Source organism: Entelurus aequoreus, linkage group LG10 (assembly GCF_033978785.1).
Source record: "Entelurus aequoreus isolate RoL-2023_Sb linkage group LG10, RoL_Eaeq_v1.1, whole genome shotgun sequence".
Classification (NCBI taxonomy): Eukaryota; Metazoa; Chordata; class Actinopteri; order Syngnathiformes; family Syngnathidae; genus Entelurus; species Entelurus aequoreus.
Genome location: NC_084740.1, coordinates 60,432,118 through 60,455,930, shown reverse-complemented (window position 1 = coordinate 60,455,930; position 23,813 = coordinate 60,432,118). Strand labels below are relative to the sequence as shown.

At 39.6% G+C, this 23,813-nt stretch overlaps 1 protein-coding gene across 4 annotated transcripts in view; it reads left to right on the top strand.

The window, feature by feature from the left end:
* The window catches only part of scaper (S-phase cyclin A-associated protein in the ER), a 148,997-nt gene that overhangs the window by 114,854 nt on the left and 10,330 nt on the right, over positions 1-23,813 (top strand). For all 4 annotated transcript variants that reach the window (XM_062061329.1, XM_062061331.1, XM_062061328.1 and 1 more), the window contains 4 exons: positions 1,794-2,023; positions 9,401-9,556; positions 14,986-15,220; positions 18,274-18,423. In XM_062061329.1, coding sequence (XP_061917313.1) covers positions 1,794-2,023; positions 9,401-9,556; positions 14,986-15,220; positions 18,274-18,423 — 771 coding nt within the window. The remainder of the gene's footprint in view (positions 1-1,793; positions 2,024-9,400; positions 9,557-14,985; positions 15,221-18,273; positions 18,424-23,813) is intronic.

Sequence of the window (23,813 nt, the reverse complement as noted above, 5' to 3'; positions counted from 1 at the left end):
ATAGCCATCCCTATGCTTCAGTGCCTTTTCCTAGCGGGACTTGCCTTTTGTTCATTTTTGGTTTAAGCGTTACATACCTTTTACATACCAAAAAAGTTTGAAAAACACTGCACTAGACAACGGCACATTATTATAATTATTGATTTGCAAAAAATATTTTTTGGACCAATTAGGTGACGTTGCATAATTTCCCACGGCAGACCAGACAATATCTCACGGCACACTAGTGTGCCGCGGCACAGTGGTTGAAAAACCCTGGTTTACAACACAGGGAGTTTACAACTTACATGTGACCTGTAGATGATGGATGTTTCACAACACTATCAGGTTACCAGCTATATGGGAGAAGGCTCCATATTTTAAACAGAAACAGTCTATTACCATATTTTCTGGACCATAGGGCGCACTGTTGAGTGGGTCTATTTTCATACGATCTTATTTACGTAGTTCACCTTCGACAGTGTCTTCTCCCCGTCACCTTTGTTGTAGCGGTGTAGCGTGCAAGGACGGGAGTGGAAAAAGTGTCAAAAGATGGAGCTAACTGTTTTAATGACATTCAGACTTTACTTCAACCAAAAACGGAGCAGCATCTCCTCATCCGTGGCTCACTAGTGCAACAACAACGCCGGAAATGTGTCCCTTGAAAAACCGTCCAACCGGAACTCTCTAATAACTAAAGTTCCTTGGGTGAATAATGTAAACTCACTACACCGGTATGTTTTAGCGCTTTCATGGTGAGTTTACTCACAGATATAAGTAAGAACTTTACACTACTTTATATTAGAAATGGCAACAGCAGAGAATGAATGTCACATAAGAAGATAGAGAAAAAGAAGAAGCTTATTGAACTCTCTAATAACTAAAGTTCTGTGGGTGAATTACGTAAACCCACGATACCGATAGTTTTTAGCGCTTTCATGCGGAGTCTACTGACAGATATAAGTAAGAACTTTACACTACTTTATATTGGAAATGGCAACAGCAGAGGATGAATGTCCCATAACAAGAAGATAGAGAAAAAGAAGAATCTTATCGACTACGTCGTCGGCACGGACTACAATGGCGAACTTGCGCAAATTTTCAGGACTTATGCAGATCTCAATAAAAGATCAACAAGTACCAGAAGGTAAGAAAAGTTGCTTTTGCATAATATTGTGAAACAAAACGCCAGATAATGTGTCCGCTAATGGGTGCCATTTTGCGGTCATTATACACGTACCATAATAACAATCGTACTTCTGACTACGGTAGCCGTAATGGGCCGACAATCCATCAAGTGGTGCGGCTTCAAAGTCGTACTAAAAACATTTTGACAGATTTTTGAGTGCCAGGTGTAATGTTCTTTATTTTCAATGGAACATTTTAGGTTTTGGTGTTGTTTACCGGCGTCATATTGCAGTCTACACGTATCTCTTATGTGTGACTGCCATCTACTGGTCACACTTATCATTTCACCATGTACCAAATAAAATTGCTTCAAGGTCTGTTAGCACAACCAGAATTATTCCGTATATTAGGCGCACCGGGTTGTTATAAGGCGCAATGTCGAATTTTTAGAAAATTAAAGGGTTTTAAGTGCGCCTTATAGTCCGAAAAATACGGTACATGTTCTTGCTCAGCTTTAGAAGAAGACTTTGTCTTTGGTTGCGGTGTCTGGTTGCTGAGTAATGTCTGAAGCCTTGTACAACAGTGTCAACTGAACAATACAGACTTACTACATACTGTACAATATGTATAACATAACATAAAAAACTAATTCATGCTTATCTCTTTTTTTGTCTTCTCGCTTGCAGCTTTATGTCCCAGACGAGGACAAGTCCATCTTTGGCCGCACTGTTAACAAACAAGTCTTTGAGGGTTTGACCACCGGCTTGTTGCAGACCACGGCTACCATCATGGGGTGCCTGTGGTCGCTCACCTCAGAGTCGGGAAAAGGTGATAACGCGCTGATTTCTTCGCCAGATGTCAAAGTCAAAAACTCTGCCACAGATTCCTTCAATACTCGCACACAAGACCTAATCAGGTATGTCTATTTTTCATATTTTCATTTTTCTCTGTGACCTTCTCCGTATATCCTCTTTAATGGGTTTGAGATAGGGTTGTCTCGATACCAATATTTTGGTACCAGTACCAAAATGTATTTCGATATTTTCGATACTTTTCTAAATAAAGGAGACCCCAAAAAATGGCATTATTGGCTGTATTTTCACAAAAAATGTTAGGGTACATTAAACATACCTGTATGTTTATTATTGCAATCGAAGAACAACTTAGTCCTTAAATAAAATAGTGAACATACTAGACAACTTGCCTTTTATTTAGTAAACAAAGACTCTTAATTAGTCTGCTGACGTATGCAATAGCATATTGTGTCATTTATCATTATAATATTTTGTCAAAATTATAAAGAACAAGCTGTAAAAACTGATTATTAATCTACTTCAGGGGTCACCAACCTTTTTGAAAGCAAGAGCTACTTCTTGGGTACTGATTAATGCGAAGGGCTACCAGTTTGATACACACTTAAATAAATTGCCAGAAATAGCCAATTTGCTCAATTTACCTTTAACTCTATGTTATTATTAATAATTAATAATATTTATCTTTGTGGAAACACTGATCATCTTAATGATTTCTCACAATAAATATATATAGAAACAGATAAATATAAATATGCAACACTTTATTTTTATATTTTCTCTAAGTGCACATTTTTCAAATTGAACATTTTCAAATGATCACTTCTAAGACAGTCTTGTGAAATCACAATATCCCATTTTAACTAGCTAGCCACTAACAGTTTTTAACAAATCATGAATTACTTTGCACCATGTTTGTACAAATAACTCATGTAAAATACTAAAGTCAACTCTCAAATTTTTAAATAAATCATGTCACACTTTGAACTGGACACCAAATCTGTTATCTGTTTCTTTGTCAGTTAGTGAAGACCAAGTCTTTAAAATATTTTCTTGGATTTTCAAATTCTATTTGAGTTTTGTCTCTCTTAGAATTAAAAATGTCGAGCAAAGCGAGACCAGCTTGCTAGTAAATAAATACAATTTAAAAAATAGAGGCAGCTCATTGGTGAGTGCTGCTATTTGAACTATTTTCAGAACAGGCCAGCGGGCTACTCATCTGGTCCTTACGGGCTACCTGGTGCCCGCGGGCACCGCGTTGGTGACCCCTGATCTACTTGTTCATTTACTGTTAATATAGAATAGAATAGAATATATCTTTATTGTCATTGTACATTGTACAACGAAATTGCAAGCAAAACTAATTTAGTGCAAATTCATAACACATAAAAACATAAGAACATAGATAAATAGACAAAAGTACATAAAATACATAAAAACAGCAAGCTTACAGCTCACATGCACATTCTTTATTGTCGTCTTGTGTTCAGCGACACGATTGCTCTCGGGTAAAAAGTGTTCTTAAAGGCCTACTGAAAGGAATTTTTTTTATTTAAACGGGAATAGCAGATCCATTCTATGTGTCATACTTGATCATTTCGCGATATTGCCATATTTTTGCTGAAAGGATTTAGTAGAGAAAATCGACGATAAAGTTCGCAACTTTTGCTCGCTGATAAAAAAAAAAAGCCTTGCCCCTACCGGAAGTAGCGTGACGTCACAAGCGGTAGTGCTGCTCACAATTCCCCGTTGTTTACAATGGAGCGAGAGATATTCGGAGCGAGAAAGCGACGATTACCCCATTAATTTGAGCGAGGATGAAAGATTTGTGGATGAGGAACGTTAGAGTGACGGACTAGAATGCAGTTCAAGAGATATATTTTTTTGCTCTGACCGTAACTTAGGTACAAGCTGGCTCATTGGATTCCACACTCTCTCCTTTTTCTATTGTGGATCACGGATTTGTATTTTAAACCACCTCGGATACTATATCCTCTTGAAAATGAGAGTCGAGAAGGCGAAATGGACATTCACAGTGACTTTTATCTCCACGACAATACATCGACGAAGCTCTTTAGCATGAGCTCACGTGATAGCATCTGTCTCAAATGCAGATAGAAACAAAATTTAAAAAATCCCTGACTGGAAGGATAGACAGAAGATCAACAATACTACTATCAGGAGACACCGAACCAAACACTGGACATGTAAATACACGGTTAATGCTATGCCGCCTGTCGAAGACTAGCAATGCTGTTGCTAACGACGCTAACTTAGCAACGGGACCTCGTCAGAGCTATGATAAAAACATTAGCGCCCCACCTACGCCAGCCAGCCCTCATCTGCTCATCAACACCCGTGCTCACCTGCGTTCCAGCGATCGACGATGCGGTCGGCGGCCCGGAGACGTAGGAAGTCAAGGTGAGGTCGCCGGCGCTAGCGTCTGCTATCCAACAAAGTCCTCCTTGTTGTGTTGCTGCAGCCAGCCGCTAATACACCGATCCCACCTACAACGTTCTTCTTTGCAGCCTCCATTGTTCATTAAACAAATTGCAAAAGATTCACCAACACAGATGTCCAGAATACTGTGGAATTTTGTCAAAGAAAACAGAGCTTTGTGTATTGTGTCCAATAGGGTCCAAACACTTCCGTTGACCTCGCGACGTCACGCGCATACGTCATCCTCCAAAGGCGTTTTGAACCGGAAGTTCCCCGGGAAATTTAAAATGTCACTTTATAAGTTAACCCGGCCGTATTGGCATGTGTTGCAATGTTAAGATTTCATCATTGATATATAAACTATCAGACTGCGTGGTCGCTAGTAGTGGCTTTTAGTAGGCCTTTAAGTCTGTTTGTCCGGCATTTTATTGTCCTGTATCTCCTGCCCGAGGGCAGCAGTTCAAAAAGTTTATGTCCAGGTTGAAATGGGTCCCTTATGATGTTTTGGGCCTTTTTGAGGCACCTGGCACTGTACAGTTCACCTGGGGAGGGGAGAGAGCAGCCAGTGATCTTCATGGCATTTTTTATGACCCTCTGAAGTGCATTTCTCTCTGCCGCCGTGCAGCTGGCATACCATACACACATGCAGTATGTCAGCACACTCTCTATTGAGCAGCGATAGAAGGACACAAGCAGTTTTTGTGACAGGTTGTTCTTTTTGAGGAGTCTCAGAAAGTAAAGTCTCTGTTGTGCCTTTTTGATGGTCCCTGATGTGTTCATACTCCAATATATGCTTATTTTCTGTTTCGACATGTTCGATCTACACTTCTGTTAAAATGTAATAATCACTTATTCTTCTGTTGTTTGGATACTTTACATTACCGTAGTTTTGGATGATACCACACATTTAGGTATCAATCCGATACCAAGTATACAGGGTCATACATTGGTCATAATTTAAGTTCTCATGTGTCGAGGGACGATAAAAAATATTGATGTAATCATAGTAGTATCGACTAGATACGCTCCTCTACTCGGTATCATTACAGTGGATGTCAGGTGTAGATCCACCCATGGCATTTGTTTACACTGTGACGCCGGTGAGCTATTGTATCCTCCTACGGTGTGTAGTGAAGCATGTTAAGCTATTCCTCGTCCTGCAGTGATAATGTTCATGTAAGAAACTCACTTTATTTGTTGCCATGGAGGCGAGGATTAGTGATTTAGAAGTAGCTAAAACACTGCCGATTGCGGATGGACATTAGCCGCTAACTCGCTTGCCATGTTTTAAAGCATCTCTTCCTGAGGCTGTTTCAGTGTTATAACTTCACCTACTTCTTTAGTTTTAGACCAAAATGCGTCCATACTCGCTTTTCTGTCTACACACTGTGTCTGCTTGTAAGTACTCCGTGTGTGTGCGCTGCCGAACATGCTCCTCTGCTTGTAAAATCAGCAATGTCACGATGTGACGACAACGCGCCGTCATGCCTGTAAAGAAAAATATACGGCTAACCGGTACTTTTCAAACAGAGTATAGTACCGTTTTTGCTTCATTAGTACCGCGATATTATACTAGTACCGATATACCATACAACCCTAGTTTGAGAGTTGGTCAACTTCTGTTTTGTTCAACCGCATGTCTCAAGTATTGTTTGACAACATGTGAGCTCTCTTGGAAATTGGAAATAGACCAAATGGTGTTTTGTCAGAATGGGAGTAGTGTGAGAATGAGCGCGTATTCTGGCATTTTTCCAGCTTGTGCGTACACATTTCAAGTAGGATCACTTTCTAGTGAAGGGGGCATGAAGTAAAATAAACAAAGAGCACTTGCAGGGCTTTGAAACGTCCCCTTGAACCTGGCGTTGGAGCTCAACGTGTGGGTCTGGACTGTAGGAGTGGGCCCGTGATGGAGAAATGTAGGCTATGAGGAAAGGCAGGCCTGGCCCTCATGAAGAAGCCTTATGGAAGAGTGTGGCCTTTCCACCATCCCTCCCACAAGATCCATCTTGTTGGAGACAGCTGCAAGGAGCCACCACTCTCATCCACCGACCTCATAGTAACCCTGGAGACTAGGGAGGGCCTGAGAAAAATGGCGTCTTCTCTGTTAAGCTCGAGTATGAGAAGAGGATTTACCTCAACTGCCTTCTGTAATGTATTAGCAAGTGAGGAAGGACAAAAGATCAAAACATTTTTAGCTTTCGTTTGGCACTCTCATTATCCTGGACCTTATATCACACTGAGAGCATGTTTCCACTTTGCTCATTACCAGATACGCGGTTTTCATTTCAATGCTTTTAAATCTCTGCTTCGGTGCTAAATGTTTTTGTTTCGTGCTCATATGATGCGGCGCCAAGCAGCAAGTGCAACCACCAAGCAGCTTGTCAAACATGCCGCAGACCTTGCACAAAGCAGTCAGCGTGAGGATGGATTCTTTCAGCCAGTCGGTCTGTGAGAGAGGAAGACGTCAAAACAATGGTTGGCGTGTCGGATGGCCTGCAATGGAATATGGTCATAGTCACCTGTTTTAAGGGCCCCCTATAGTGACTGAGTCACCAAAGAAATGCTCTAAAGTATTGGGACATCAGGCCTTTAAAGGCCTACTGAAAGCCACTACTAGCGACCACGCAGTCTGATAGTTTATATATCAATGATGAAATGTTAACATTGCAACACATGCCAATACAGGTGGGTTAACTTATAAAGTGCAATTTTAAATTTCCCGCCACACCTCCGGTTGAAAACGTCAAGATATGATGACATATGCGCGTGACGTCAACGGTTGATACGGAAGTATTCGGACCCATTGAATCCAATACAAAAAAGCTCTGTTTTCATCCCAAAATTCCACAGTATTCTGGACATCTGTGTTGGTGAATCTGTTGCAATTTGTTTAATGAACAATGGAGACTGCAAAGAAGAAAGCTGTAGGTGCGATCGGTGTATTAGCGGCTGGCTGCAGCAACACAACCAGGAGGACTTTGAGGATAGCAGATTCGCTAGCCGAACGACCTCACCTTGACTTCCTCTGTCTCCGGGCCGCCAACCGCATCAGTGATCGGGTGAAGTCCTTCGTCGTACCGTCGATCGCTGGAACGCAGGTGAGCACGGGTCGTGATGAGCAGATGAGAGCTGGCGTAGGTGCAGAGCTAATGTTTTTAGCATAGCTCTGTCGAGGTTCCGTAGCTAAGTTAGCTTCAATGGCGTCGTTAGCAACAGCATTGCTAAGCTTCGCCAAGCTGGAAAGCATTAACCATGTATTTACATGTCCAGAGTTTGGTAGTATTGTTGATCTTCTGTCTATCCTTCCAGTCAGGGACTTATTTGTTTTGTTTCTATATGCAGTAAAGCCTGATGCTATCACGTTAGCTCAGTAGCTAAAGAGCTTCACCGATGTATTGTCGTGGATAGAGATGTCCGATAATATCGGCCTGCCGATATTATCGACCGATATATGCGTTAAAATGTAATATCGGAAATTATCGGTATCGGTTTTTTTATTATCGGTATCGGTTTTTTTTTTTTTTTTTTTTTTTTTTTTATTAAATCAACATAAAAAACACAAGATACACTTACAATTAGTGCACCAACCCAAAAAACCTCCCTCCCCCATTTACACTCATTCACACAAAAGGGTTGTTTCTTTCTGTTATTAATATTCTGGTTCCTACATTATATATCAATATATATCAATACAGTCTGCAAGGGATACAGTCCGTAAGCACACATGATTGTGCGTGCTGCTGCTCCACTAATAATACTAACCTTTAACAGTTAATTTTACTAATTTTCATTCATTACTAGTTTCTATGTAACTGTTTTTATATTGTTGTACTTTATTTTTTATTCAAGAAAATGTTTTTAATGTATTTATCTTATTTTACTATTTTTTTTAAAAAGTACCTTATCTTCACCATACCTGGTTGTCCAAATTAGGCATAATAATGTGTTAATTCCACGACTGCATATATCGGTTGATATCGGTATCGGTTGATATCGGTATCGGTAATTAAAGAGTTGGACAATATCGGATATCGGCAAAAAGCCATTATCTTACATCCCTAGTCGTGGAGATAAAAGTCACTGTGAATGTCCATTTCGCCTTCTCGACTCTCATTTTCAAGAGGATATAGTATCCGAGGTGGTTTAAAATACAAATCCGTGATCCACAATAGAAAAAGGAGAGAGTGTGGAATCCAATGAACCCTTGTACCTAAGTTACGGTCAGAGCGAAAAAAGATACGTTCTGCACAGCACGCTAGTCCTTCACTTTCACGTTCCTCATCCACAAATCTTTCATCCTCGCTCAAATTAATGGGGTAATCGTCGCTTTCTCGGTCCGAATCTCTCTCGCTGCATTGAAAACAATAGGAAAATGTGAGCAGTCCTTCCTCCGGTGTCGTCACGCTACTTCCGGTAGGGGCAAGGCTTTTTTTTATCAGAGACCAAAAGTTGCGAACTTTATCGTCGTTGTTCTATTCTAAATCCTTTCAGCAAAAATATGGCAATATCGCGAAATGATCAAGTATGACACATAGAATGGATCTGCTATCCCCGTTTAAATAAAAAAATGTCATTTCAGTAGGCCTTTAAACTTACACAATGTAACAAGAGAGAAACCATGCAGTTGCCCCACCCTATAAATTGTTCAAAATGTATCACCTTCATTGATTTCATTGATTGATTATTGGAAAGTAGATGATGAGTGGCAAATAGTCATTGGCCATTTCGGCGGTGTGAGCGTACTGCAGGTTCCTGCAGGTCAGCAGACTATTAGGGACCCAAATCCTGACTGGCACGGGGGCTACAACAGCCTTGTAATGACACTATGAGGAGTGACTTGTGGCTAAAGACCACAGGGAACATGTTCATGAGACCTGTCGTTGGTAAATACAAATTGGAGCTATCACAGCTTAGATGAGGTATCAGCTTTTCAGTAGAAATATGCACAGCAAAAGGCTTTTTTTCACTGGCACAAATGTGTGGATATTGTGGAGAAATGCCATTATCTCCTGATTCCTTTCAACCTCTTCTGTTCCTTCCAGCTACATGGTCAACATGGGTTTGATTGACAAGCTATATGGCTGCTTCCTGTCAGTCCAAAGCCCTGTGGATGAGCATCCCAAGATGTCGGCTTTTCTCCAGCAAGCTTCAGCTCTGTTGCACAGCATGTGTAAGCTCTGCTTTGTCGTGACTGGACGGTGAGCTAAACACAAACATTACATTCAAATCAAATCAAACTTTATTTATACAACACTTTTCATGCACAGGCAAGTGGCAAGCACAAAGTGAGGTACAAAACAAAACAAAACAAAACATAAAAATAACAATAATAGAAGAAGAGAAGAAACCCCACCCGCTCATTCACACACACACACACGCACGCATGTATATATGTATACGTGTGTGTATATGTATGTATTTATGTATGTATATATATATATATATATATATATATATATATATATTAGAGATGTCCGATAATATCGGCCTGCCGATATTATCGGCCGATATATGCGTTAAAATGTAATATCGGAAATTATCGGTATCGGTTTTTTTATTATCGGTATCGTTTTTTATTTTTTATTTTTTTTTGTTGTTTTTTTTTATTAAATCAACATAAAAAACACAAGATACACTTACAATTAGTGCACCAACCCAAAAAACCTCCCTCCCCCATTTACACTCATTCACACAAAAGGGTTGTTTCTTTCTGTTATTAATATTCTGCTTCCTACATTATATATCAATATATATCAATACAGTCTGCAAGGGATACAGTCCGTAAGCACACATGATTGTGCGTGCTGCTGGTCCACTAATAGTACTAACCTTTAACAGTTAATTTTACTAATTTTCATTCATTACTAGTTTCTATGTAACTGTTTTTATATTGTTGTACTTTCTTTTTTATTCAAGAAAATGTTTTTAATGTATTCATCTTGTTTTACTAATTTTTTTAAAAAGTACCTTATCTTCACCATACCTGGTTGTCCAAATTAGGCATAATAATGTGTTAATTCCACGACTGCATATATCGGTTGATATCGGTATCGGTTGATATCGGTATTGGTAATTAAAGAGTTGGACAATATCGGAATATCGGATATCGGCAAAAAGCCATTATCGGACATCCCTAATATATATATATATAGTATATGTATGTATATATATATATAGTATATGTATGTATATATATATATACAGTCGTGGTCAAAAGTTTACATACACTTGTAAAGAACATAATGTCTAGGCTGTCTTGAGTTTCCAATCATTTTACAACTCTTATTTTCTTGTTTGTTGCAAAAAACATTCATGAAGTTTGGTTCTTTTATGAATTTATTATGGGTCTACTGAAAATGTGACCAAATCTGCTGGGTCAAAAGTATACATACAGCAACATACATGATCAATTTTGGTGATGTAGAGAAGTTACAATCAAATCAAATGAGCTTCATGGCATGGCCTCCTAACTTCATGTGAGTGATTATGATTGATGACACCTGTTGACTTCTCTGAGCCCATATACTGTAAATAGGGCTCATGTGATGCAGTCATTAGACTCGGTTACAAACGCCACAATGGGAAAGTCAAAGGAACTCGGCACAGATCTGAAAAAACGAATTATTGACTTGAACAAGTCAGGAAAGTCACTTGGAGCCATTTCAAAGCAGCTTAAGGTCCAAAGAGCAACTGTGCAGACAATTGTTCGTAAGTATAAAGTGCATGGCACAGTTTTGTCACTGCTAGATCAGGAAGAAAACGCAAGCTATCACCTGCTGCTGAGAGAAAATTGGTCAGGATGATCAAGAGTCAAACTGGAACCACCAAAAAGCAGGTCTGCAATGAATTGGAAGCTGCTGGAACACAGGTGTCAGTGTCCACAGTCAAGCGTGTTTTGCATCACCATGGACTGAGAGGCTACCATGCCAAAAGGAAGCCCTTGCTTCAGAAGCGACACTTTAAGGCTCGTCTAAAGTTTGCTGCTGATCACATGGACAAAGATAAGACCTTCTGGAGGTAAGTTCTGTGGTCAGATGAAACAAAAATGTAGCTGTTTGGCCACAATACCCAGCAATATGTTTGAAGGAGAAAAGATGAGGCCTTTAATCCCAGAAACACTATTCCTACCGTCAAGCATGGTGGTAGAAGTATTATGCTCTGGGCCTGTTTTGCTGCCAATGGAACTGGTGCTTTACAGAGAGTAAATGGGACAATGAAAACGGAGGATTACCTCCAAATTCTTCAGGACAACCTAAAATCCTCAGCCCGGAGGTTGGGTCTTGGGCGCATTTGGGTGTTCCAACAGGACAATGACCCCAAACACACCTCAAAAGTGGTAAAGGAATGGCTAAATCAGGCTAGAATGAAGGTTTTAGAATGGCCTTCCCAAAGTCATGACTTAGACCCATTGAGAACGTGGACAATGCTGAAGAAACAAGTCCATTTCAGAAAACCAACAAATTTAGCTGAACCGCACCAATTTTGTCAAGAGGAGTGGTCAAAAATTAAACCAGAAGCTTGTGTATGGCTACCAAAAGCGCCTTATTGCAGTGAAACTTGCCAAATATTAACATTGCTGTATGTATACTTTTGACCCAGCAGATTTGCTCACATTTTCAGTAGACCCATAATAAATTCATAAAAGAAGCAAACTTCATGAATGTTTTTTGTGACCAACAAGTATGTGCTCCAATCACTACATCACAAAAAAATAAGAGTTGTAGAAATGATTGGAAACTCAAGACAGCCATGACATCATGTTCTTTACAAGTGGATGTACACTCTTTTTTTTTTTTTTTTTTAATGTCTTGTCCAGCTTCTTAGGCAAATCATATAGTTGATGTAGATGCCCATATCGGCTGTTCAGATTTACTTTACAAAAGAGAAGTGTAGGATACTTCTCTTGTTGTCTTATTTGTATTTGACTTTATTAAATGTATTTATATTATCATTTGGTGCAGCCGGGCCGGAGCAGGAGGGGATAGAAAGAGAAAAAAAGGAAGACAGAGGGGGGAATTGTGGGGACAAGAGGGGGATTAGACAGAGAGACAAAAACAACAACAGCAAACAGAACAACAACAACAACAATAGAGCAACATCAGCAAATACGACATGTACAAATATGATGGTAAAAGTAATAGCAAATAAGCAGTTACCGAAAATAAAAAATATATACACTTTTGACCACAAGTGTATATATGTATATAGTACAAAACATTTGACAAAACACATGTAAAAATGTAAATATAAATAACAAAATAAAATAATATAAAACAGATGATTAGTGAAAAGCCTGATTAAAAAGTGTGTCTTTAGCCTTTTTTTTTTTTTATTCACTCCAACACAACCCTCAGTGTGTTGAATATCACAAGGACCTATAAAGATGAGGGGCTCGTGTCTTCTCAAACAAAGACAGTGGTTCCTCTGCAATCAGCCAGCGGGTCGTTTCCTCCAGCCAGCCAGCGAGCTCGCAGAGATAGGCATCTACTTGACCCAGCGCTCTGTCACTCACCATAAACCTTAGCTTACAGCTGGGGGGGAGCCCACCCACGTGTGTGCTACGGTGACCTCCACTCCAGAGAGGTTCAGTGGCGCCGCTGACAGAGGCTAAGCATACAGTCGCTGCAGTGGTCACCAGCGCCACTGTTCTTCACTTGGAAGCAACACTGATGCGGCTGGGATATGCTTTGATCTCCAGCATTACCGGGAATGCACTTAATACATTTTCCTATGCTCAATATTGCTATCAAATGGCTTTATGAGCTCATTGTTTATTCCAAGATGACCTCAGCGGGAACAGAAAACGTGCATGTTGCCATCTAGTCTCCAAGCAAGTCAATGCATATTAAATGATCATTCTTTTTATGCAGGTATCAAAACACAAACAATAGGTAATTTATTCGGTGAACATGATTCAGTGAGTCACTCTGCCAAGACAGCTGAGCTTAGGTTAACTTAACAAAGGTAGAAGAAACAATTATTTCTTGTAATAAGCTGTACACGTTTGTAACGTTGTATACAACTTTTTTTTAACTCACTTTTAAAAAACCTATTATGTTAAATTTTATTCTAGAAAAATACATAAATAATGGTTTTACTTAATTCTACAAACTATATAGCCATAGTGCAAATGAAATCAACAGACTTGAGGTGCCAGATGTCCTGTAAACCAGTGGTCCCCAACCACCGGGCCGCGGCCCACCGATTGGTACCGGGCTGCACAAGAAATTAAGAAGAAAAAAAAATTAAAAAAATAAAAATGTTTTTTTTTGTTTTAATGAAATCAACATAAAAAACACAATATATACATTATATATCAATATAGATCAATACAGTATGCAGGGATACAGTCCGTAAGCACACATGATTGTATTTATTTATGTAAAAAAAAAAAAAAAAAATTTTTTTTTTTTTTTTTTTTTAAATACACCCCCCCCCCCCCCAACCGGTCCGTGGGACAAATTTTCAAGCGTTGACCGGTCCGCAGCTACAAAAAGGTTGGGGACCACTGCTGTAAACATAACATTCAGTATAAAACATATTTTTATCCACAACTGTTCCTGTTATTCAGGTGGAATTATAAAAATACATTTTTTTTTAAAGTGTAAACATGAACATTTATGGCAGTCTAGCCATTAAAATTTTAGTAAGCGACTAGTCAACAATAACAAATCTTTGTTGATCAATTTCTGTATTGGACATTGATTATTTATTATAACTATTGCAGCCCTATTTTCAATTGAATTCAGTACTTTTAAGAAAACACATTTTCTTTCTGTCTGACAAGCAAAGGCCCTTCTTATGCTTCCTCCATCAAGTATTTTTTCCCCCAAAGCCACAACCACGGTGAACTCTCGTAGGCACGGATTTTATAGTTTAGCACCTCTCTGTGTGCAATTTTTTACTTTCCACCCACAGTCTGAATGCTTCTGTATATATGTATAATATTTAATATTTAAACAACACATTCAGAACATTCGTTGTTAGGACTGGATGGTACCTTACCTCCTTTTGCACTATTTTTATTTTCTTTCCTTCCTATGTTTTGCATATTTATAGACTGTCGTATTGATACTGGAGTTGCTTTTAATGTCATTGTACCTGTGTATAGTGACAATAAAAGGCATTCTGTTCTATTCTATTCTATAGCAGTAAAGCGGCCCGGTTCTGCGTTATGTATGAATGCTCAATGGCCTTGTAGGATATTTGGCCCTTGCCAGTTGCTGTGTCTGGGGATTATAATGGCATTAGGAGACTGTGTTCTAGCGTAGCAGCATACTTCACACAGGGCCTGTTGGCTAACATCAAGTATCAGCACGCACTGTGGGTTCCTTCCAGAGGTCGCACGCCCTACACTAGTGCATGGCGGCAAATTGTGGCTTCTGCTCTTTGTACTAATTGTAAGTTGTCACCAAAGGCCATTGTATTGCATTGGTTCTATTCTATTAAATAATATTGTAAAATAATACCCTGTAGATTGCGGGTAAGTGAAAAGTTTTTGATCTGTTTTAGCCTTTTCTCTTTAGACCCACTTTATAAACCTGTAGCTTGATTGGGAGTGAGTGATTGACCTGACTCAGGTCCAGTTTAGCCTTCATTGACTGTACACTTCTGCTCTTTTTCTCAGTGGGTACAGTATTTTTGACAATAAACGACAAGATCCAACCGGGATGACAACCCTGCTGCAGTCCACAGACCTGGTGGGAGTGGTGCACACGCTGTATTCCATCCTGTTGCACAGCTTTGTGCCAGAGTCTTCCTCGCAGAGCCAGGAACCCTACAGCATTGGGGTCATCCAGGTGGCTTTGCAAGGCATCCGCTTCCTCAACAGTTTTGCCCTGCTTGACCTCTTCGCCTTCCAGGTACTGACATTGATTGTGTATTTGGTTTTGGAATTGCTTTACAAATGAAATACTGATCACATTTTATTGTTTTAAGGAAAGCTTTGCATTTTAGTTTGTCTTTATTGTGCATGCACTCTTGAGGGAGAAAATAAGGCACTGATCAACCTAACGTTCAGTAGTGTCAATACATAACAACAAAAACAAAGAGGACTACAAACATTTATACTTCCTTGACTGACGAGATCTGTATACATGATCCAAGTGATGCCGGCTCGCGTCTATTAGAGGTGGAGTTTCTCTCCTAAGGACAAAATTGACCTTTGGACATAAACATAGGTGACCTCTGACCCAGGGTCTGTTGCCAAGATTGATTAGATCCCGGTGGGTCAGCGGTTAAAATGAGCGCAGGTGATTAGCACTGTAAGCCGGGCCGTACATTACACAGCCCCAGGAGGAGAACACTACAGTTTCCTTGTGCAGAGAATGCTGATCATTATTTGAAAGTCTACCGCTAATTTACTTAATTGCTACTACCTCTCACTCACCCATCATATTCAGTGTTTCCCATAAACTGCCAAGATACCTGTGGTGGTGGGGGCGTGGCTATGGGCGTGGTCACCATGACATCATCGAGTAATTTGCATAATTTACTACAATGATATGATTTTCTCTAAAAAGGCTCAAAAAATGTATACTTACTAATTAATAACAGTTTTGTTTTAAACGTCCATCCGTCCATCCATTTTACAATATAATTACAACACTTTATGTACATATGTATATACAGATTTGAACAATAAGTTATTCACTGAACTATATTTATTAATTGTGGTTCTTACAAAAAATATATCTTATAAAATATAAAAGCTAAAATGTCTCTTAAATCTCTGCCCCTTTAATTAGTGCATACTAAATAATTTAACTTTAGCCTACTACTACAACCATATTATTTACCAGCAACATAAAGTGAAACAGAGGCAGAGGTGTCCTGCCACAGTCAGTAACAAATAAACAGAAAACAGTAGTGGTCAAATACAAATAAGGCAACAAGAGAAGTATCCTACACTTCTCTTTTGTAAAGTAAATCTGAACAGCCTATATGGGCATCTACATCAACTATATGATTTTCCTGATAAGCTGGACAGGACAAAAAATAAATAAAACATTTATTTTTTTTATTTTATTTGTGGCGGACGTAATTCTTTCGTGGCGGGCCGCCACAAATAAATGAATGTGTGGTAAACACTGATATTGAAGCCACTTGTAACAGCTGGGATCAGCCTGACTCGGATGGTAGAGCGGCCGTGCCAGCAATTTGAGAGTTGCAGGTTCGATCCCAGCTTTTGTCAACCTAGTCACAGCCGTTGTGTCTTGAGCAAGTGGCACGTACACTGGTGTAGGAATGTGCAGGACTCCCTTGAAAAAGAGATTCTTCATCTCAATGGGATGTTCCTGGGTAAATAAAGGTTTTAAAAAAATATAAACGGAAATGTTGCTGCTCCCTCGCCTACGTCACGATTGTGTCTAATTCCATTGCAGAACAAAGCCGTTATTACATTTGCAATGGGCTGTTTGTACATAACCAGTGAAGTTGTCACGTTGTGTAAATGGTAAATAAAAAGAGAATACAATGATTAGCAAATCATTTTCAATTTATATTCAATTGAATAGACTGCAAAGACAAGATACTTAACGTTCAAACTGGTGAACTTTGTTATTTTTTGCAAATATTAGCTCATTTGGAATTTGATGCCTGCAACATGTTTCAAAGAAGCTGGCACAAGTGGCAAAAAAGACTGAGAAAGTTGAGGAATGCTCATCAAACATTTATTTGGAACATCCCACAGGTGAACAGGCTAGTTGGGAACAGGTGGGTGCCATGATTGGGTAAAAAAGCAGCTTCCATGAAATGCTCAGTCATTCACAAACAAGGACGAGGCGAGGGTCACCACTTTGTCAACAAATGGGTGAGCAAATTGTCCAACAGTTTAAGAACAACATTTCTCAACCAGCTATTGCAAGGAATTTAGGGATTACACCATCTGCGGTCCGTAATGTCATCAAAAGGTTCTGAGAATCTGGAGAAATCATTGCATGTAAGCGGCAAGGCCGTGACTTTTGATCCCTCAGGTGGTACTGCATCTAAAAGCGACATCAGTGTGTAAAGGATATCACCACATGGGCTCATGAACACTTCAGAAAACCAGTGTCAGTAACTACAGTTGGTCGCTACATCTTCAGAAAACCAGTGTCAGTAACTACAGTTGGTCGCTACATCTGTAAGTGCAAGTGAAAACTCTACTATGCAATGCGAAAGCCTTTTATCAACAACACCCAGAAACGCCGTCGGCTACGCTGGGCCCGAGCTCATCTAAGATGGACTGATGCAAAGTGGAAAAGTGTTCTGTGGTCTGACGAGTCCACATTTCACATTGTTTTTGGAAACTGTGGACGTCGTGTCCTCCGGACCAAAAAGGAAATGAACTAGGCGCAAAGTTGAAAAGCCAGCATGTGTGATGGTATGGGGGTGTATTAGTTAATGAAGTATTTGCAGTGTATTCAATTGAATATAAGTTGAAAAGGATTTGCAAATCATTGTATTCTGTTTTTATTTACCATTTACACAATGTGCCAACTTCAGTGCTTTTGGGTTTTGTAAGTGACGCAGCTTCCCTATTATGACTGGTGCACTACATTTGATTTATTTTGACTTTATGCATTGGTTTTGGACCTTAAAAAATGTTTAGCGTCAGAGGTATTGTGTTTATAGATTTTACAACTCGAACATGCTCAGACTCTTGAGTGGAGTTGTGATGATCTTATGGTGCTTTGTCACATTGGCATGTTTGATAAATACTGTCAGCAAACTTCTCCTCTCATCTCATTTCTCTGCTGGTTTTGGGATGCTTTATGGATTTGGGCTTGCTTACGGTCTTTCTGCCGAGTACGTTCCCACGAGCAGCACATATAAAGTGTTTTATTACTTTGCTTTGAGGGCTTTGTAATTTCAGACGCAGGCAATTTGCGTTAATTTACTGCGCTGCACACTGACACTGTGTGCCATCTCTTAGACTGTTCTAGGAGCTGAGGGCCTGTCGCTCGCTTTTCGCCACATCGTCAGCTCGCTGCTGTGGTATTGTACCCAGCATTCTGCTGAAGAGCTGCTCCATGAAGTCATTATCTGTGTGGGATACTTCACGGTCAATCACCCGGACAACCAGGTAAAACTACAATTGGATGCCTTTCCCTCTTGCTCTACTGTAAACATTGATACATACAACTGGGTCCATTTACACTTTACACAATCTAATGGGAGTAACATAAGAGATGCACCCTAAATTCATCAATATTTTATAGGTATTAATTCAACAATATGTTTATTGTTATTGTAGTTTCCAGTGGTGTTGAACTGCATCATTTGTGTTATTGTATTTGTCTATATCAGGGGTCACCAACCTTTTTGAAACCAAGAGCTACTTCTTGGGTAGTGATTAATGCGAAGGGCTACCAGTTTGATACACACTTAAATAAATTGCCAGAAATAGCCAATTTGCTCAATTTACCTTTAACTATGTTATTATTAATAATTAATGATATTTACACTTTATTGAACGGTTTAAAAGAGGAAAAAAACACGAAAAAAATGACAATTACATTTTGAAACATAGTTTATCTTCAATTTCGACTCAACCGAGAAAAAGAAGAGAAAAACTTGCTAATTCTAATCTTTTTGAAAAAAATTTAAAAATAATTTATGGAACATCATTCGTAATTTTTCCTGATTAAGATTAATTTTAGAATTTTGATGACATGTTTAAATAGGTTAAAATCCAATCTGCACTTTGTTAGAATATAGAACAAATTGGACCAAGCTATATTTCTAACAAAGACAAATCATTATTTCTTCTAGATTTTCCAGAACAAAAATTTTAAAAGAAATTCAAAAGACTTTGAAATAAGATTTAAATTTGATTCTACAGATTTTCTAGATTTGCCAGAATAATTTTTTTGAATTTTAATCATAATAAGTTTGAAGAAATATTTCACAAATATTCTTCGTCGAAAAAACAGAAGCTAAACTGAAGAATTAAATTAAAATGTATTTATTATTCTTTGCAATAAAAAAAATTAATTTACTTGAACATTGATTTAAATTGTCAGGAAAGAAGAGGAAGGAATTTGAAAGGTAAAAAGGTATATGTGTTTTAAAATCTTAAAATCATTTTAAGGTTGTATTTTCTCTCTAAAATTGTCTTTCTGAAAGTTATAAGAAGCAAAGTAAAAAAATTAATGAATTTATTTAAACAAGTGAAGACCAAGTCTTTAAAATATTTTCTTGGATTTTCAAATTCTATTTGAGTTTTGTCTCTCTTAGAATTAAAAATGTCGGAAAAGCGAGACCAGCTTTCTAGTAAATAAATACAATTTAAAAAATAGAGGCAGCTCACTGGTAAGTGCTGCTATTTGAGCTATTTTTAGAACAGGCCAGCGGGCTACTCATCTGGTCCTAACGGGACCAGATGAGATATCCTATAAGTATTAATATATTGAAGTAATATAAGCTTACCATTTGTGGTAAATAAATGTCTATTTCTTCACACATTTTGTTTTGTAATTTATATATCTGCTATAATACTTTAACATGTATATTTTGTGATTGTCCTGAATGTACCTGTATTTTTTTCATTACTTGAAATCTACCTTGTTTGTTTTCTATTTTAGATTTTCATTTAAGGTTTTAAATGTGTTGGAATTTTTTCCCTAATAGACAAATTGAGTCCTCTTATAAATCACTTGCAGTTAGGAGTCATTTGATTACATGACTGACTGATAATGTATTAAAAAACAACACTGTTGTATACAGTACAGGCCAAAAGTTAGGCCACACCTTCTCATTCAATCTTTATTTTCATGACTATTTACATTGTAGATTGTCACATCAAAACTATGAATGAACACATGTGGAGTTATGTACTTAACAAAAAAAGGTGAAATAACTGTTGTTTTATATTCTAGTTTCTTCAAAATAGCCACCCTTTGCTCTGATTACTGCTTTGCACACTCTTGGCATTCTCTCCATGAGCTTCAAGAGGTGAAATGGTTTTCACTTCACAGGAAGTTCATCGAGCTAATAGTCATGAAAATAAAGAAAACGCATCGAACGAGAAGGTTGTGTCTAAACTTTTGGCCTGTACTGCACATCAGCATCTCCCTGTATGTGGTCTTTGTGGCTTCTATCGTCCCTCAAACGAGCCATTGTCGCTCCACAACATACGCACATCAGCCTTATATCCAATTAATGGACAATACAGAAATGATGTGCATGAGCAGACCTTGCTGTGTAATTGGCTGTCATGCATGGCCCTTCTTTAGAGGCCCTGATCAGCTACAGTTGGCTGCACCCTGATTATGTTAAACTTGACTGGCACAGACACCAGCCTTTAACCTTTAACACATCACAGATGTCCTTTTAGCAATTTATTGGCTGTTCACTGATTCTAATCAGCCTGATTTTTCACTTCGAACTAAAGCAAGCCACTGGCACTGTACAACTTAATTCTTACTGTGACCCTATCCATTTCAATCATTGTTATGTTCAGAATCAGCATTTGTCAGGGATTGGGGAGCCAATTTGCATTTCATATTGAATAATTGAATGAAGGCCGATGATTAAGTTAAGTGAGTGACAGATGACTTGTCTCAGTGTGTGCATAAAGGCGTTAACAGAGCAGTCGTGCGTGACCCCATTTGGAACAACAACAAAAAACGTGTGTTGCTAATTTGGTGCAAAATCACTAAAGGCCTACTGAAAGCCACTACTACCGACCACACAGTCTGATAGTTTATATATCAATGATGAAATCTTAACATTGCAACACATGCCACTACGGCCGGGTTAACTTATAAAGTGACATTTAAAACTTCCCGGGAAATATCCGGCTGAAACGGCGCGGTATGATGACGTATGCGCGTGACGAAGTCAGAGTAACGGAAGTTATGGTACCCGATACAAAAAGCTCTGTTTTCATTTCATAATTCCACAGTATTCTGGACATCTTTTGCAATTTGTTTAATGAACAATGAAGGCTGCAAAAAAGACAGTTGTAGGTGGGATCGGTGTATTAGCAGCGGACTACAGCAACACAACCAGGAGGACTTTGTTGGAGCGCTAGCCACGCTAGCCGCGCTAGCCGCCGACCTCACCTTGACTTCCTACGTCTCCGGGCCGCCAAACGCATCGGGTGAAGTCCTTCGTCCTTCTGCCGATCGCTGGAACGCAGGTGAGCACGGGTGTTGATGAGTAGATGAGGGCTGGCTGGCGTAGGTGGAGCGCTAATGTTTTTAGCATAGCTCTGTGAGGTCCCGTTGCTAAGTTGCTAAGTTAGCTTCAATGGCGTCGTTAGCACAGCATTGTTAACCTTCGCCAGCCTGGAAAGCATTAACCGTGTATTTACATGTCCACGGTTTAATAGTATTGTTGATTTTCTATCTATCCTTCCAGTCAGGGGTTTATTTTTTTGTTTCTATATGCAGTTAAAGCACGATGCTATCACGTTAGCTCGTAGCTAAAGCATTTCGCCGATGTATTGTCGTGGAGATAAAAGGCACTGAATGTCCATTTCGCGTTCTCGACTCTCATTTTCAAGAGGATATAGTATCCGAGGTGGTTTAAAATACAAATCCGTGATCCACAATAAAAAAAGGAGAGTGTGGAATCCAATGAGCCAGCTTGTACCTAAGTTACGGTCAGAGCGAAAAAAGATACGTCCATCACTGCCTCTCAAGTCCTTCACTGTAACGTTCCTCATCTACGAATCTTTCATCCTCGCTCAAATTAATGGGGTAATCATCACTTTCTCGGTCCGAATCTCTCTCGCTCCATTGTAAACAATGGGGAATTGTGAGGAATACTAGCTCCTGTGACGTCACGCTACTTCCGGTACAGGCAAGGCTTTTTTTTATCAGCGAGCAAAAGTTGCGAACTTTATCGTCGATTTTCTCTACTAAATCCTTAATATGGCAATACCGCGAAATGATCAAGTATGACACACAGAATGGATCTGCTATTCCCGTTTAAATTAAAAAAAATCATTTCAGTAGGCCTTTAAGACATGAACTCCTGTCAGAGAGTCATGAGAGAGAAAAAGTCATTAGAATTGCTGTTAAATCATATTGGACTTTTAAGATTTCCTCCAGCTTTGGTCCGGTCGTGGGAGCGCATCTATTGAGGATGAATGGCGTAGATTAGGATACTTAAAACAGTTTGAGCGTTTCTCCTGCTAATGCAAGCACTGGCACAGCACAAAAGCAAGCCAACCCCAGGCCTGTGCGGTCGCCGTCACTGCTGAGTCACCGGTAGCGCACCAGCTAATGTTTGTATGTGTGCTGTAGAAATGAACCTGCTCATAAAAAGCATAACTTTGAAGCATAAGCCAACCGCCCCCGCTCTCAAACCCTGCCAAAGGGGCATCAATAATTCACTTTGTCACACAAAAAGGCAGTGCAGGAGCAACATATGTACTTGCTGGCGGGTGCTACTCTGAGCCATGTAGCCATATGTTTCATTGGAGGGGGTGTGTGGAGGTTTTTGCACGGTGCCAAAACAACATGCAACTCCACTTCTTGTCCTGTACAGATAAATGCAATACAGTGAATCATCTGATGTGATGATCTGTGGAATCTTTGAACTGGCGCAACTGTCATTGAAAAGTGTTGACGTGTTAATCCACCTGCTTGTTTTGTCTGCCAAATCTTAAAAGAAACTCTTTTTTATCTTTTTCAAGCACAAGGAAAGTACGTGGAAAATGACCACACACACACACACACACACACACACACACCAGGGGTTAATTTCAGGTAGCATTTGTAGGATTTATGAATGAGATGACATTGTTTACTCTACCCTGGCTACTCGGAGCGAGTGTCTCCCCGCCTGCGTTTGCTGCCAAAAGTGTTTAGTTAATGCTAGCAGGCAACATCCCGCACACCTCCCTCGCCCCGTCTTATCTGCGGGGGTCATCCCTCTTCTTCCCATTCTCTTTGAGGGCGTTTCCTCTGCCCTCCAGGCCCAAGCATGAGCTTTCGGTCTGTAATTCCCGCTAACCTGATGATGTTGAAACGCTCCCTTCAGCGGCAGAGAAAAGCAAGCCCGCGGGGGTTAGTGCAGCTCGTGCAGACCGTAGGGAGCCAGCAGCAGGGAATGTTAGACTCTGCATCACCCGGCAAAGTAAACACACGCAGACAGACACTCTCTCCGCCGACTGGCAGAAGAGCGCCTGATTGTTAGCTCCGTCTGTGATTTACACTTCAAGGGTGAACGCAGGTCCAACCCCATTTGAAGTGAAGCCGAGGACTTCTTTTTTTTTTCATCCCTGCAAAGCTTTTGAGATCGAAGGTTGCATTTGTCTGGAAAGCTGTCATCTGCATGATTCCACAGTGGGATTATCAGCAGGGAGATCTGGGATGATAGTGTGAGATAAATAACTTTGTCACTTTATTGAATAAACACACACATCTATAGGGTTTCTTCAGACAGCTGACAATTAAGTCAAGTTGGAGTCTATGTCAAAGTCTGCATTGCTAGAATCCACTTGTTTACGTAGCCGCCGGC